This window comes from Onychostoma macrolepis, chromosome 20 (genome assembly GCF_012432095.1).
Source record: "Onychostoma macrolepis isolate SWU-2019 chromosome 20, ASM1243209v1, whole genome shotgun sequence".
Taxonomy (NCBI): Eukaryota; Metazoa; Chordata; class Actinopteri; order Cypriniformes; family Cyprinidae; genus Onychostoma; species Onychostoma macrolepis.
The window spans coordinates 26,890,232-26,906,709 of record NC_081174.1 but is presented as its reverse complement, the minus strand read 5'-3'; the positions used below and the strand labels follow the sequence as shown (position 1 = coordinate 26,906,709).

General features: G+C 36.9%; 1 protein-coding gene across 2 annotated transcripts in view; it reads right to left on the bottom strand.

Annotated features, from left to right (window-relative positions):
* Positions 1-16,478, bottom strand: part of atad2b (ATPase family AAA domain containing 2B) — a 113,722-nt gene that overhangs the window by 78,646 nt on the left and 18,598 nt on the right. For both annotated transcript variants that reach the window (XM_058755507.1, XM_058755508.1), the window contains exons 15-19: positions 11,313-11,403; positions 10,206-10,517; positions 9,353-9,497; positions 8,449-8,635; positions 8,082-8,267 (exon numbers count right to left, since the gene is read on the bottom strand). In XM_058755507.1, coding sequence (XP_058611490.1) covers positions 8,082-8,267; positions 8,449-8,635; positions 9,353-9,497; positions 10,206-10,517; positions 11,313-11,403 — 921 coding nt within the window. The remainder of the gene's footprint in view (positions 1-8,081; positions 8,268-8,448; positions 8,636-9,352; positions 9,498-10,205; positions 10,518-11,312; positions 11,404-16,478) is intronic.

The window sequence follows — 16,478 nt, the reverse complement described above, 5'->3', positions numbered from 1 at the left end:
TCACCCCTGACGTGCAGTGCCGCAGAGAGGACAGCTGTCTCGCTGAATGTGCCAGAAGCCGAAGGCCAGTGCAAACTGTTCTGGAGCTTCTACTTTGCATATTTGGGTTGCACTTAATGCGGATAAGCTCTGGGCTAATGGACTTTTTAAAATCTTGAACAAAAGCAGGTTCAATATCTTCCCACTTAAGGCCTACTTGAGGTGACTGGAACAGGAAATTGTTACTAAGGTATGCCGGCTTTTTAAAATATTACAACGACATCTGTCAGCATGTTGATTTCGTACAATTAATAAAAGTATAATTAATATGGGAAAAGGAAGGAGAGGATGAGTGAGGCACTTTCTTGCTTTCAAAAAAGCATGCCAAAATGGCAAGCAAGCCAAATGACAAAGAAATCTTTGGTTTGTTTCAAAGATTTGGCCAAAACAACTTGGTCTGAATCAACTAGTTATGATCAGCTCATGCCATTCACTCATAATTTTGACACTTAATTTTTTTTCATTAGAAATAGCAGGGCTCCAGGCCAAAAAAATAAAATAAAAAAATCGAGTAAGGAGCCATTGGCTCCTATAAGAAAAAAATCTTAGGTGCCAATTTTTTTTTTTTAGGTGCCACAGAATAAGCGCGCTTTATTTATAACTTTTTAAAACATTTTGACATTTCAATCATGCTGTCATATGTTTGTCTAATCTTTTCTTGACTTTATCAGCATTTTAATCCATCTTGTAGAACAGAGGTCCCCAACCACCGGGTCGTGGAAGAATTCCTACCGGGTCACGAGAAAGTTCTGGGGAAAATGTGTATAGATATGACGCTCTGTTATTTATTGTGCGTAAATGATTTTTCTAATTACTCTTTATTTTCGTTGTATGCGATTGATATCGAGTAGCAATTTGACGATGGTTAAATTAGTAAATAAAAGATTGCTCTGATCTGTCATAGGGCTTAAACGGATCGCAGTTGATCCGTGATATACGGACCAGGTCCAGACCCCACCGTTCGGCATGTGATTCGCAGATTAATTTGCCAATTTACACGTTCAATCTATTTAAAACCACAAGAAGAAACGAAACAGAACTCAATTGGTTACTTGCGCGCTGTACTCGCACACACCCGAAGCGCGCACAAGCATAGAGACGTGTTTCAGACAGTGCGGCATACCTTGAAAGAGTTGATTCCTCTTTCATGTATTCATGTAGTTTATACAGTAGAAGGCGAGCCAATGGATATCACACAAGCAACGTGCAAACTTTGTGCAATAGTTATGCCGGTGAACGTCTTAACTTCAGTCTTACAGAAAGTGAAAGTAAAAAAACTGACAGTTTTCTAACGCTGCATTAACAGCGCATATTATCTCAGAGACAAGAGACGAATCTACTTCAACTTGTGCTGATAACAGTATAAATGAATAGAGCTGTTTTAAAGACCCTATCCACAACATTTGCCGCTTGAACAGAGGCGCTAAACCGACTGCGCCTGCCGCATTCAAGAGCGCCAAAACCATATTTATTTTATGAATTTCGTTATGAATTTGGCAGAATGTTAAAGCTGATACTTTGTTTATTAAGAAGTAACAAAGCACAAAGCTTATTGTGATTACTGGACGGCAAGAGAGCTGCAAACAGGCTAATATGAAGTTCACGCATATAGAACGCAGTATAGCTATAGACTAATATCTTGATAACAAGAAGCCATATTAGTAATGATTATAAACAAGAATTGTTAATGATATTGCCAATATCCACACAGCTAACAGCTTTACCTGTTGGAAGTTTGTTCAAGTTGTGCACGAAATAGACACTGCTTTTCTGCACTATCACTTTGCATGTCTCCGTCTTGTTGATCTCTCTTGCGCTGCACAACTGAGCTGCATTTAGCAGGCATTTTGGCAGAGATGAGGACTGTTTGAAACTTTTTTTCCACTAAATCTTTGATGCGCATCGTCTCAGTTTAATGTGTGAACATAAAAGATGTGATCGCAAAATCAGTTTCACATGTAAATGTAACTACAAAAACTTCACTCCCAAATTAATATTTTTGTGATATTTATTTTTTATATTTTTTTTTATTTGTGACCGATTTAGTCGCAGTCTGGAGCCCTGAATAGGGCTGCACAATTAATCGAAATAATCACACTAAGCCATATTGTGATTTTGTTTTGTCATAGCAAAAAGTCTCAGTTCAAAGTAAATATTGCTTCACATGAACTCCATATCTCTGATTGTGCTGGATGCTTAAAGCACACATTTGGAAACACAACACGTGTCAACAATCTTCCCAAATTTGTAATGAGAAGCACTTGTAAACCAGCTGTTGTCAACAAAATGGCTTAATGGCTTTTTGCCAAAAAAGATGGTTTAACATTTGAAAATAAATAAATTAAAAGATAGTTATAAATATTATTATTGCAGTTTTACTGTGTAATGTAAATGATTAAATACTTGATTTTTTTGAGTTTACAGTGAAATATTATAATTTCAATATGCATTATTTAGTTTATTATTTTTTTAAATTTAGTAATAACAATAATATAGTCATCATCACAAAATTATCGACAAATCACAAAATTGTTGCAAAACATAGGTCCCTGCAAACACGTACGTAGAGCAAACCTGGAGCTCTAAAATAACAACAATAATAATAATAATAATAATAATAATAATAATAATAAATAATTTTGACCAGAAAACAACAAAAATTTAGATTTAGTGCTGCGATTCAATTTGGTGGGATACTAGCTAGTCAGATTCAGTTTGGTGATCACAGATAAAACCAACAGATTCCAGAAACCAACATATTCATCCATGCAACATAAGTCACTTATGTACTTCTTCCCAAGGGTTACTTTAAAAGTTTATTTATCAGTTCAGGAAAGTGCATTTCCATCTCATTCTAAAGCATGACTACCGGGTGTTTCATATAACTACCTGCTGACATCAGTGAAGGCCAAACACCTCCTGATCCTTCACAGTACTCCTTTCTGAATTCCACACACAAACTCTCCATCTCCAAATCTCAGAGGCCCTGGATTCATGTGTTCATGAGTGGGAGAGGCCGGGAATCTGACCATAGGAGCTCTTGTGGTATTACTGTGAAGCTCCAGTATTGATCGCAGCTTTAGCGCAGGACCCCCTGCCCGGATGAAGAGACGACTCTCACACCAAGGTAAGGGTGGTACGATTCAGAGCAAGGATGGTACGATTCCACTGAAGGGGCCTTGGGGTACATTTCAAAGTGGGAACAGGCTTTGTGGATTCAAACATCCGATTCTCTGAATTTGCTCACTTCACCATTCAAAGCCACTTTAGATCTTCTGTGGTTGTCAAAACTCGGGAGTTGAAGTCAACATAAAATGACATTCGCAACCCATTTTACTTCCACACTACGACGTATTTCTGATTCAAACAAGGACAAATAAATAAATAACTAAATGAAATGTAGGGTGGAACTTGATAGTATCCACCAGAAATGGATTGCATCATGAAGAGTGGGCATCCTGTACCACAATGGAGCCAAAGCAAGATTGTGGAGGAATGCTATTCTGTTGAGACTTCAAAAGACACACTTTAAGGAAGCATTTAAACCAGAATTTGCAAGAGATAAATAGATGCTTGAATATTGGTTAACACTAGACAGTGTTGGTTAACATAAACCAATAGGGCTGTGCAACCTAGATGAAGTATGCCAAAAGGAAAGTTCTTTCAGAGGTGAAACTACAAATGAACCTATTTAAAATAAATCTGGACAATAATAAGTTAATCATTATTTGCAATTAAATAATAATTAACTACAAATAAATAGTGTACATAATTACAGTTATGGCCAATAACTAATAAATGGCCAAAATTATACTATAAAACAACTAAAAATAAAATGTAAACTAACATAAGTAATTTTAAATATAAATTTAGAATGTACAGCATGAAAAATTGAAATTCATTTTGAGGTTTGTTAATGACATTTAACAGTGTTATTAAATGAAAGCTTTTTTTTATTTTATTTTATTTTTATTTTTTTAACATCAACTATGTGAGCGTAACATGATGGCAAAGGTAATCTAAAAACTTAAAAATAGAGGAAAACATACACTTAAATATCCAATATTGGCCATGGCCAGTATATCCAACGTTGACTGATGCTGATTTTAAAAAAAACATTAAGAAAAAGAAGAAGAATTCAAACCTAACAGAGCAAAATATTTAGTGACTGCAGATTCATAATGCAAACACTGTCATATAGGTAGAATTTCAACATCAAGACACCACTGGGGTCTTCAAAAGGGTCATTCAACATTGAAAGTAGAGTCAAATTATCAAAGCGCAGGGCTCGCAAAATCACTAGCCCGACGTCCCGGGGCTATTGTGTTTTCCAGTCGGGCTACCACAATGCATCACCGCCTGCCCGACGGGCTCCTTAAATACAGACCTCCAGAGGGTCCTTAAAAACTCAAAGTTAGTTGTTACAAAATTAAGGCCATAAAAAGTTTTAAATACGTTAAATGGTATAAGAAATGTATAATTCTTATCTTAAATCTTAATTATAATTTCAAGAGGTCTTACAGTTGGAGACGGAAAAACAAGAGTCGCGGCAGGATTAAACTTCAAAAGGCAATGATGTCATTGAATAAATAATGAGCTCTGCACGTTTAAAGTCAAAACACGGCGCGGATGTCTTTATGTGAATGTATCTGAAGGGAACCGACTGTCCTCAGAAACGTGTCTTTGGCATTTTTTTTTTTTTTACCTATAATTCCTGATAAAGCAGCGTTTATAAGTGCGGAGCTGCTTTGTGTACAGCGTTTCCGGGGAAACTGCAATATTTCAGCGCTCCTAAAGCGCCACCTCGTGGCAGAGAGTGAATCTGCATTTCCAATAAGCCTTTCTCGCTGTTTATGGTCAGATCAATGCAAATATCAACTCATGTTTTTACGCAGCAAACACATGGTTGAAAATGTGAAAGAAGTTGATGTGCCTTTTAAAAATCTAAACAATTAAGACAGTAATACTTATACGTTTTAAATTAACATAATTTATATGCTTGATTGATCACTTTTCATAAAAACGGTCTATAGCCTGAAACGCTGTTGTATAAGATTTTTGTTTTTGTGAAAACCTGTATCTGAACTGTAAATCATGTAATTTTATGGCTCAAAACTGTATGTTACCATAGACATTGTCCAACCCCACTCATTCTGTGTTAATTTTACTTGTGCAGCTCTTAAAATGGGTCATAAATTCTGCAGACACCCTATAAATAGTGAAATAAAATTCCTTCCTTCATACGTGTTGATATTTGTGTATTGAAAATATTTTTGATTGACATTTAAACTCCTATCTCATTTTCTGTATTTAAAAATAAATAAATAAATAAATAAATAAAATAAAATAGTAATTCTTTAATTCGGGCTAGTTAAATTAATTTTCGGGCTACCAAAATCTGAAGAGTACATGACCGAAGGGCTACCAGGGATTTTGAAATTTTGCGAGCCCTGAAGCGTATGAGAAAACAAAAAACAAGTGTAACAGAACCCAGCACCACATAGAGGGTGAAATAAGCAACCCATCCTCGTCTACTATCAATTAAACATGTGTCTTTCCTCAGAGGAATGAGACAGGCTTTAATGAACACACCTTGCAGGAAAAGAGCGAGTGAGAGACGGGGCTGTCAATAACATTAATTCTTTTATTCTAAACACTCTCGTGCCCTCCTGGTGGGCATCAGTCTCTGCAGCAGGGGCTATGATCAAGGGCTTCGCCACCAGCCAATCACAAGTCGCCCAGCGACGCACCCTGGGATGCATGGGGCGCACAGCATGAGCCGCTGGAGGCGCTTGATGTTGGATTGTGAGGTGAAACCGCAGAGCTGCCAGAGTGACTCCCCGTCAGCATAATTAAGAGAGAGGGTTTTTTTTTTTTTTTTGGGTTGTGTGACTTCAGACTGCATTACTTATCTCTTCATTCCACCCTCTCACTCCCTCTTTCATTTTAAAGACTTCTTTCACATGCTCTTCCTGCCATGTCTTTGAGAATTGATTCTAAAACTCCTGGTGTGCTTAGAAAAGGACTAGAAAAGAATAGAAAGGAAATGACGGATACAGGTCAGGCCTTAAAGAAAAAGGAGAACGAGGGACAAAAAGTCGAAAAGAAAACAAAAAGAAAAGGTTGAAATACTACAAAAATAAATAAAAATACTACAATCTTCAGGCACTTCACGATCTGATCTCGTTTCTGAGAGTCACGATCCGATTTCAAAAAGCTTCTTGATCTACATTTTTTCCCCAATTAATTCTTCGGCTGTGCAAATACATCTTTACAACTTTACATCTTAACCAAAATTGCAGTTTCTATGCTGTTTATAGTTGGAATCTCTGTATGTCAGTACTGCCATCTTAAAAGTAGGGGTGTGAATGTTGGTTTCACGATTTAATTCAATTACGATTATCACTATCAACTCAATATCACAATGCATCTCATTCTCAGTTTTCAATATTACTGCACATGGCTACATTTTCATATAAATTTTATATCAAATTTATTTTGTGCAAAATTTACCTTTTTTTATTATATAAGCAGGCTACTTTTTAAAACAATTACTTATTTAAAATAAGTGTTGTTTAAGTATCCAAAAGTTTACAGACAATAGTATGGGTTTTCCTTTTTATTGCCATTTGATTATTATTGATGAGATGATAGACACTGGCAGCTTTAACAGGCTGCATTCACACTAATGCACAGATCTATTTCCATATATCAGATGTTTTGTCTAAGCATATCTATAGTAAAACACGGTGGGTGGAAGCACACACTGTCAAGCAAGCGTGTCTCACAGTGCAAATTCTGTGCAATGAAGCCCGCCACGTCTCTAGTGCATACACGTGCCATATGCGGGGTAAAAAACCAAGCTCAGAATCGATTCAGAATCGTTGAAGAGAGAATCGCAACGCATCGGAGAATCGATTTTTTCTCCCACCCCTAATACACATACATTATATATATTTATACACACACACCGCAAATACAGCGTTTGTTTTACAACTACACGTGTGAAAATTTTATATATCTATTTTATATTTTCCTAGTATTAGAAATCTTCATTTTAATGAACTGATATTGATTCTTAAAGGAGCAGTAAGCAATTTCTGAGAAACACTGTTGATATTTGAAATCACCAAACACACCCCCACCCAAAAGGATCACACCTCTATCTTCATAGCTTCACCCCCAAATTCACAGACACACTATGCAACACAGGCACCTCCTCCATCATGAGTGGACACACCCCTTACTGGTGATTGGCTACAAGTGAGTTTTGGTGTTCGGCCTGATCCACTTTCAACAGCGTTTCTCAAAAATCACTTACTGCACCTTTAAATTGAGATTGAGAGAAATACGCAAGATCGATCTTTTAGACTAGAAATAAAAAAAATAGAAACAATGAAGCAAAAAATTCAAAACAAACCTTAAAGACTGATCGTTCAAATTCTGTCGATGTTATATGGTAATTCAAACAACAAATGTCGTTTGGACAATGATGTGGTGTGGCAGATCGCTGTATGGACATCTTAGTTCAAACTAGTGCTGTCAAAAGACCCGGTACTTCGGTACCAAGTGGGTACTAAAAAAAATGAAAACGTCACGGTAACAGGTTTTTTTTAAGTACTGGTGGTACAGAGTACCCGGTCAACCCAGTTCTTGACGCGTAGGGCCATATAATTTCCGCGATGCAGAAAACGTGGACGGAATGGCGGAACCTAGTTTAAAAACGGAATTTACAGTTTAACACTGAATGTCATGAAATAGAGCGCCATTTAATACACAGAGCCGTAGATCACTGACAAGCTACACAATATTGCGTTTTATCGAAGGCGATTCATCTGCGATAATGAACGCGATATTGCATAGCTTGTCAGTGACCTACGGCTCTGTGTATTAAACGGCGCTCTATTTGAAAACAGGTGATGGAGATTTAGCGCTAATCACGGAACCGGCTTTACTGACGAGATGCGCATGAATATCGTGTTCGATATATCGCACCGCCCTAATTTAGGTTTAGGGGTATGTTCAGGGAACAGATTGGTCACCTCGTCTGGGAGCTGCTGGTAGACTGTCTCTGCTGTGGCGAGGATGAGGAGCGGTGTGAATGAGGGTACATCCTGCAGGAGTGTGAGGAAGCTGCTCTTGACCATCTCACTGATGGCTTCCCACCAGTCACTGATGTGAGGCATGTAGATGATGCTGGGTACACAGCGCCGAGCCTCACGAAACACCTACACACAGACACACAGACGTTACAAATGACCGCATTCACTCCTATGTAGAAAATAAGGTGGATAGCATGCGCTGACTACAATCATCACACATTTTAAGCACAACAATACTACTACAAGCCCACAGCACCACACACTGGACGTGTGAAGTCTTCAAAAGTGATGGTGTGTTTCGGCTTGCCTGGGCACAGGACTCCTCTGGGGTTTTGGCACTGACGGAGTATAGCGTGGGTAGGTCGAGACGGTGCACAGTGAACTTCTCCAGGTGGTGCAGCACAGCAGGGGCCAGGTGTGTGCTCTGCCCCGCACCCTGGGGTCCCGACAGCAGCAGCCGTGGCCGGTAAGAGGTGGGCTGCTGGTAGGCAGAACTGAAACAAAAACAAAAAGGTCACTATCTATCTATGCATCTGTCTAGCTGAGTTAGGAACATTAAAATCAAACCTAGAAGCACAGAAATGCTGTCTACACAGATGATAGTTTTGAGAATCTGCCTCAGTTTCTCATTTAGGAAGAGTTGCTGACAACTGGAATGAAGCTACGACAGCTAAATAAAACTCCAATAATGAAGAGAAATAAATAAGGTAATTGATAAAGTTGGCAGCTCTTTAGGGAGGACAAATTTTCATGCATTTGTCATCTATATTAATATTAAGATGAACCACTTGCCAACATCTCTTTTAAGTGTGAGGAGCTGCAAATATTGATGATCGCAAGCTAATGCCATAAAACTCCGTTTTACTGAACCATGAAGAACAAATCAATGCAAACACGATTGAAGTAGGTCTTCTGAGGAACACAAGGCTTCTCAGCACAAACTGATAGTCCTGCAGCATACCAACAGATGGCAGCAAAACACAGCATTTGATTTTATCATATAAACCCCTTCAAAACTTTTACATTTGACAAGTTTTGTTTAGTTTATTTTCTATTGTCATATCAGCATGAAGGGCTGTACTCGTGGTAAAAAATTAAGATGTACTATTTCAATTGCAACATAAGCATAATAAACAAAGGGCCTCAGTGTATTTAATATTAAAGTGTGCTGAGGATGAAAGCGGAGTTCTGTATGAATTCAATTGACTCACGTGGTAAAGTGGAGAAAGGGTTTATGGGTCGTGCAGGAAGCTGCTTCCTTCAGCAATCCTGACTGAGCTTCATAAATGGAAGGAGCACCAAGACATTCCTCGTCCTCACTGTACGAGTCCTCCACCAACAGATGATTGTCAGTGTCTGTCACAGAGAAACAACTTTACATTTCTGCTGACATTTCTTCAGCTTCAGAGTGGTTTACAAAAACAGCAGTTTAACTAAAACAGAAAACAAATTAAACAACATGCAACAGGAAAAGTGCTTTGATTTGATGCATTAGTATTGGGGAAAGTTACTCTGATAGATAGATAGATAGATAAATAAATAAATACATAAACATAAAATAATTATTATTTTATTTTCTTATATTTTATTCTCCCTTTGCCTTAGTAGTAAATAAAACATCCCTCAGTAATAAATGGAAAATCTTGCACTTGTGAAAATAAATAAATAAATAATTATATATATAAATATATACACATACACACGCGCGCATGCATACATACATACATATACACACAAGCAGTTTAATGGTATAATTACAGCAGAGAAAAGCTCAAGACTAAATAGTGGGATGAGTCATATGACTTATTACAAAGAGAGCAGTCATTAAAAACACTGGGGGGAAAAAAAAATACTACTTGTATTCCCAGCAGAAATATGAGGTGGTAATTATAAAGCCCTGTATGTAAGGCACAAAAAATAGATCTGAATGGATGATGAAACACCTAAATGAGAAAAGAAGGTCAAAGGGAAAAAACTAATTAAAGCAATTTTTGTACCTGTGATGTATAGCAGAAATAACTCACTGAACAACATAAAATCCAACAGCAGGAAATGGGAGAGTACCGTGTGTGTGTTCCCTGTGCAGGAGCTCTGCGTGGGGGAAGACTCGCATCAGGCAGGTCAGCGTTTGGGCCAGAGTGGGCTCCAGCAGGGGCTTCAACACGCAGGAAAGGGCATAGCCGGGTGGAGCCAGGGTCCTTTGACCCGCAGGTACTATGGACCGCAGAGCACGACCAAAGTCCTGCGGCCCCAAAACGATGGAGCCCACGTCCAGCTGATAACGCTGGCTGCTGCCGTAGATCTGAGGATAGCGCCGCCGCAGAGCCGCTAGCGCAGCCTCTGTGCAAAGTGCTTTGACGTCGGCCCCACAGTAACCTGAGACACAGCAGAGTTACACATTCATCTGGACAAAAACATCACTATGTGGCCAAAAACTTTAGTCAATTGTTAACTTTAAATATTTACACAACCTAACAGTTGCATAATTACACAAAATAAATAGATAATAAAACGGTATGAAAAAAATAAAATATTAAATGTTTTTTCACAAAGTCCATTTTTTTGTTAAAATTTTTAAGAATAGAATGAAAATTTTAAGAATAAAATAAGATATTGCTTAAACTTTATTATTATTATTATTATTATTATTATTATTATTATAAGAGGAGCACAGTCTGCAGTTGACAGAGAAAATATTAATACTGTGTTCCGTTCAACTCAACTCAAAAATGTTTATTTTATATGTGGGAAAACAAACTGCTATTTGATTTTGGACTTCAAGCAACAAACAAGAACCAAAAAGACTCATTTGAAAGCAAATAAAATGTTTATACATTAAATAATAATAAATCTGTTGAACAAATGTTGACACCTGTGTAAAACAATTAATTATCTGATTATGGGATTAACATTTGTTTCTTTGCGTTTCATCTTACAAACATCTGGCATTAAAACATTTTATGGTCTAGAGCAATCAAGTAGTAATAGCTGACTTTGAATACAGATTAAACAAACATGTTCTGATCGCCTGTGATTTTGTCACTTTGTGCAGCATTTCACTATCAGTGAAGAAAGAAATGACTTGAAACCCAAAACGTGTTCATGTTGCAACTAGTTGGGTTGAGATATAGAGCTGAAGCTAGAAGAGCATCACTTTTGCATCCATCTTACCGACACATTTCTCAGCTAGCTCATCTATGAAGGGCTCAGCTAGCTTGGGGCTCCAGTCCCTGGTGTGGATTTCTAGAATGTGCTTTCGAGCCTGGTGATGAGCGTAAACACAAACACAGACAGTGTACAAATAAAACAAGGCACTTCAAAACGCACAGCAAAACTGTTTTGATCATAAACACTTAACAAAGGGGCTGGTGAAAACATAAGAGCTAACGTTTGATTAGCCAGCACCCTGCTGTGAAGACAAACTGCATACACATCTAGAAATCAGACCGGCACAGAGCTGACCTCATATTACAACAACTTCAAAAACAAAGCTCAGGCATAGATGATGCACACAATATAAGGGTGTAGATATGTTTGGCAATTATATAAGTTGCGTTCTAGCTTTATAAATTGTATTCAGTGTAAACTGAGCTGTTTTTAGTCTAGTTAGTTTGTCACCACCATTTGAGAATCATTAATAAATGGTAATTTTAGATGACCTTTGGGATGTATCTAATTATAAAACACTTTATAATCTATAATAATATTTATTAACAACGTATTTAATATTTTCTCTAAACTTTCAAGTTCAGACAAGCACCTGCAATACTGGCCAAATTAAAGATATGTTGTGTGTGAATTTGCACATATTACGTTGCAAAAACGTTTGCAGTTAGTTTTTAATATTACATTCTTGAGGACTCTATGCTTACATTTCTTTTCAGGAGCACTAGTGCTCCTACTTAAAAAAATAAATAAATAAAAAATAGGAATAGACCTTCTGATCAATGACAGGAGGGTCATTCCTGGGATTCGGTAACATTTCAACTTGGAATATACATGTTTTTCAACTACGTGTGATTCAACTTCTAAATACCCCACATCATTAGGCACATATCAAATTAATATATCATATTCAAAATATCATATTTTCCCACCTCAGGCATTAAAAGACCTTTTATCAATTTGAGTTTTTTTCCAGCTTTTTTTGTTCTTTCTACTGCAAATGTGGGCACAATTTATGATGTATGATGCTTGTCCACGTTTAAGTCGACATATTTTTGTTTTAAATATAATTTTTGACATAATATGAGTTGTCATGATTTGAGTATATTATATTTACTGAAACCATAACTATTTTATATTTTTCATTAAAATTATTAATAAATGAAGCAAATAACTCAACCCTGTAACAATGAGAAATACATATATTTGTGATGGGGTTGAGTGTGACAGGGTTGTGGCCACTGCTGGTCATGTAGCATAGCAGAGTAGACAATATATGGCAGCAATAAAATAAACACATTGTATATACTTATGAATGAAAATAAAAATGTTGTAAAAGTAATAATTTTCCATCTTAATTTTATATGACGGGGTTGTATTGTTAAGCTTGACAGTACCCTCCCTGACTATAACGTGCCTCAAAAATATGAATAAAAAGTATGATATGCACCACTATTAAAGAGACCTGAATGAAGTCACATATGAGTGGAGACTAAATTATTATGGGAGTAGAATGGTTAGTGTGACGGGGTTGAGTTCAGACAGAGAGACATAACTTTACAGTCTGTTTTTTTTTTTTTTTAATCAAATATTTAGCATTTTTTAGAAAAATATTTTTTACAAGAAAGGAACAAGTAAATGCTTACATTGTTGCCAAAAATCTATGCACATTTTGTTAATAATTTTCTAAGTACAAACTCAGGGGCATTACAAAATGCTTGGTTCAAGATAGATACAAGACATTATTTTATGCTAAAAATATAAAAATGCAATAATTATTTTTATTAATTATAATGGGCATCCCAAAGTTTTGTGAAAAGCTTCTAACAATTTTGGTGAACCACCACTTTAGAAACTCTGGGGGACTGAAATATTACCGAATCCCAGGAATGACCCAGAAATTAACCTTCCTATTGATATGCGGCGACTCTTTTTTTTTTTTTTTTTTTTAAACCTTTGTAATGCCATTTTTCTAACTTTATTAAATGTATGTCATCTTTTATGGCAAAAAAAATTAGATATATAAATTATCATCAAAAAATTTTAACTACACAATAAATTCAATTAAAATAATAAGATATAACAATAACAATCAGCAAGAATAAGGTTCCAGTCAAATGAAATCAGCATCAACAATTCATCTTTGCATGGCACAGAAGAGCACAAATGTGGCATTAAGGAATATTCACAGAATTTAAGAAATTTTTGACAAGACTCAGAGGTGGCATTAATACATATCATAATAACAATGTTATGAGACTAATGTTTTAAATATATACATTTCAATGAATTAAATGATTTATACTTTAAAAATGAAACCGAAACTGCCAGTAGGTGGCATCAAGTCACTGTATTTGTCACTGAATCATTTATTCAATCGATTCGTTCAAACGGCTGATTCATTTAGGAACGAAGCAAGTGACTCTCTTTATGAATGGGTCATTGAATCATTGACTCACTAGATTTGTTCAAAAGCAAAGATTCATTCATAAACAAAACAGCGCTGTGTCAAAGACTTGCGCAGAGGCTCAGCTGTGACTTTGTTTTTTAAATATATTTTTGTTGAAGAAATAGAGCAAAATAGACAGTGTTCCTAAAATGTAAGTCACTTAATATTAACTTTTGTATAAAATCAAAAATGTATAAACTCTTGTATAAATTCAATTTCACATTTGCAAACTCTCTATAATCATTAAAAAGCTGTTACCCTCTGTTACCCTCCGTTCATCGCTATCTCACAAACTTCCATTTTAATGAATGAAGCTCTCTACACTGCCCACTGAATATATTATTTACATCGTCTCTACACTTTGTTCGTTACAATGAATGACAACAACTGCAGTCTGCCTTCACGGTCTGTGCTGTGAGGAGCAGGACGTGCAGCGATAGAGAAGCATTTCTATTGGCTGCAGTCTGAAGGTATTAAATAGCAAAAGACGGCATTGCGCAGCGAACCATAAACACAGCGCTACTTTTATATGCAGAACTGGGATCGCTTTCGTAGTCTTTTGGATGGATAAAATATAGAAATCACTTTAATTTCCAAATAAACCTAACCAGATAGAAATGAAACGCCGCCCCCCCTCGAAATTCACTCCCCGGACTCCGTCCCACGGGTTTCACTCAGAACAGGTCTTGCAAGGGTCGATCAAAGAAGTTGAGTCCTTGTGCTGTGCGTCAGGTGCAGAAGCTGGCTTCAAAAAACAAGACGCATGAGTGCTGCCAGCATCGCTTTAGAGGTTGCAGAAGTGGAAGGTCAGCTTGTCAGTGCTCAGACCATACGCCGCACACACAAGTCGGTTTTTGCATGGCCGTCGTCCCAGAAGGAAGTCTCTTCTGAAGCTGGCTCACAAAAAAGCCTGCAAACAGTTTGCTGAAGATAACCTGGCCAAGAGCATTAATTACTGGAACCATGTCCTGTGGTCTGATGAGTCTAAGGAAAACTTGTTTGGCTCAGATGGTGTCCAGCATGTGTGGTGACGCCCTGGTGAGGAGTACCAAGAAAATTGTATCTTGCCTACAGTCAAGCATGGTGGTGGTAGCATCATGGTCTGGGGCTGCATGAGTGCTGCTAGTACTGAGGAGCAGCGGCTCATTGAGGGAAACATGGATTCCAACATGTACTGTGACATTCTGAAGCAGAATGTGATGCCCTCCCTTCAGAAACTGGGCCGAATGGCAGTTTTCCAACATAATTTGAGCTCTGAGCTCATTGCTGTTCGTCAAGCACCTAGGTCTCTAAGATCCAATAATAAGTTATTGCTTACTGTCCCGCGTACTCATTTAAAGTTAAAAGGGGATCTGGCCTTTGCTGTTGCAGGGCCGAAGCTCTGGAATAGTCTTCCTCAGGTACTTAGATAGGTCTCATCTTTAAATGTTTTTAAAGTTGAAGTTAAAAACTATTTATTGTCTTTAGCCTGTGAGAGGGTGGGCTAGTCTTTGCTGTTTAGTAGAATGTATGTTGTCTTAAGTTGTGTGTTTTAACGAGAGTTTCTTGATTGTACAGCACTTTGGTCTGCAGGTGCAGTTGTAAAGTGCTCTAAAAATAAAATGAAATGAATGAATAATAACGACCCCAAGCACACCGCCAAGATGACAACTGCCTTGCTGATGAAGCTGAAGGTGAAGGTGAAGGTGATGGAGTGGCCAAGTATGTCTCCAGACCTGAATCCTATTGAACACCTGTGGGGCATCCTCAAGCAGAAGGTGGAGAAGCACCATGTGTCTAACATCCAACAGCTCCATGAAGTCATTATGGAGGAGTGGAAGAGGATGCCAGCAACAACCTGCGCAGGTCTGTCCAAGCCCAGGAGGATTAAGGCAGTGCTAGATAACAATGGTGCCCCTACAAAATATTGACACTTTGGACACAGTTTTAACACATTCACTTAGGGTGTACTCATTTTTGTTGCCAGTTATTTAGACAATAATGGCTATATGCTGAGTTATATTTAGGACAGTAAATTTGTACTTCTATACAAGCTGCACATTGACTACTCTAAAATCCAAGTTCCATTTGTGTAGTATTGTCCCTTGAGAAGATATACTAAAATTTTTGCTGAAATGTGAGGGGTGTACTCACTTTTGTGAGATACTGTATATGAGGTCTGAGCCCACTACTGAATATACAGTATATTAATTTTTTTAATACTTTATTACAAATTATGTTTTACATTTTCATAATAAACAACTCTGATTAAATAAATAAAAATGCTATACCAAAAAACTTATATGATGACTGAAACCATTAGTGAAAATGTATCGTATTTTTCAATTAAATGTTTTTTTGTTTTTTTATTACAAATTTTGAAAAACAAACCAAACCCTAAAAATTTGTGATTTTCATGGACTTAAATTTATAACTCATATTTTTAAAGTCTAAAACTTTTGGACCCTACTGTACAAAATAATACTACTCATAGTGATTCATCAAAATATTACTGCATTAAATTCTTCTGATCACTGATTTCAACTCGTTTCTGGTGTCATTGGTATTTATAGAGTACACTGATCTGTTTAAATGCTGTTTAATGTTCTCATTTCTTGTCATGATGATCGGCCAATACCGATGCCGATTCTGATGCTTCAAGCTTTATATAACATATGTAATAATGTTATATAAATAATCACAAAAATTATTCCTTTAAAATGGTGTTTATGCATAACATATGC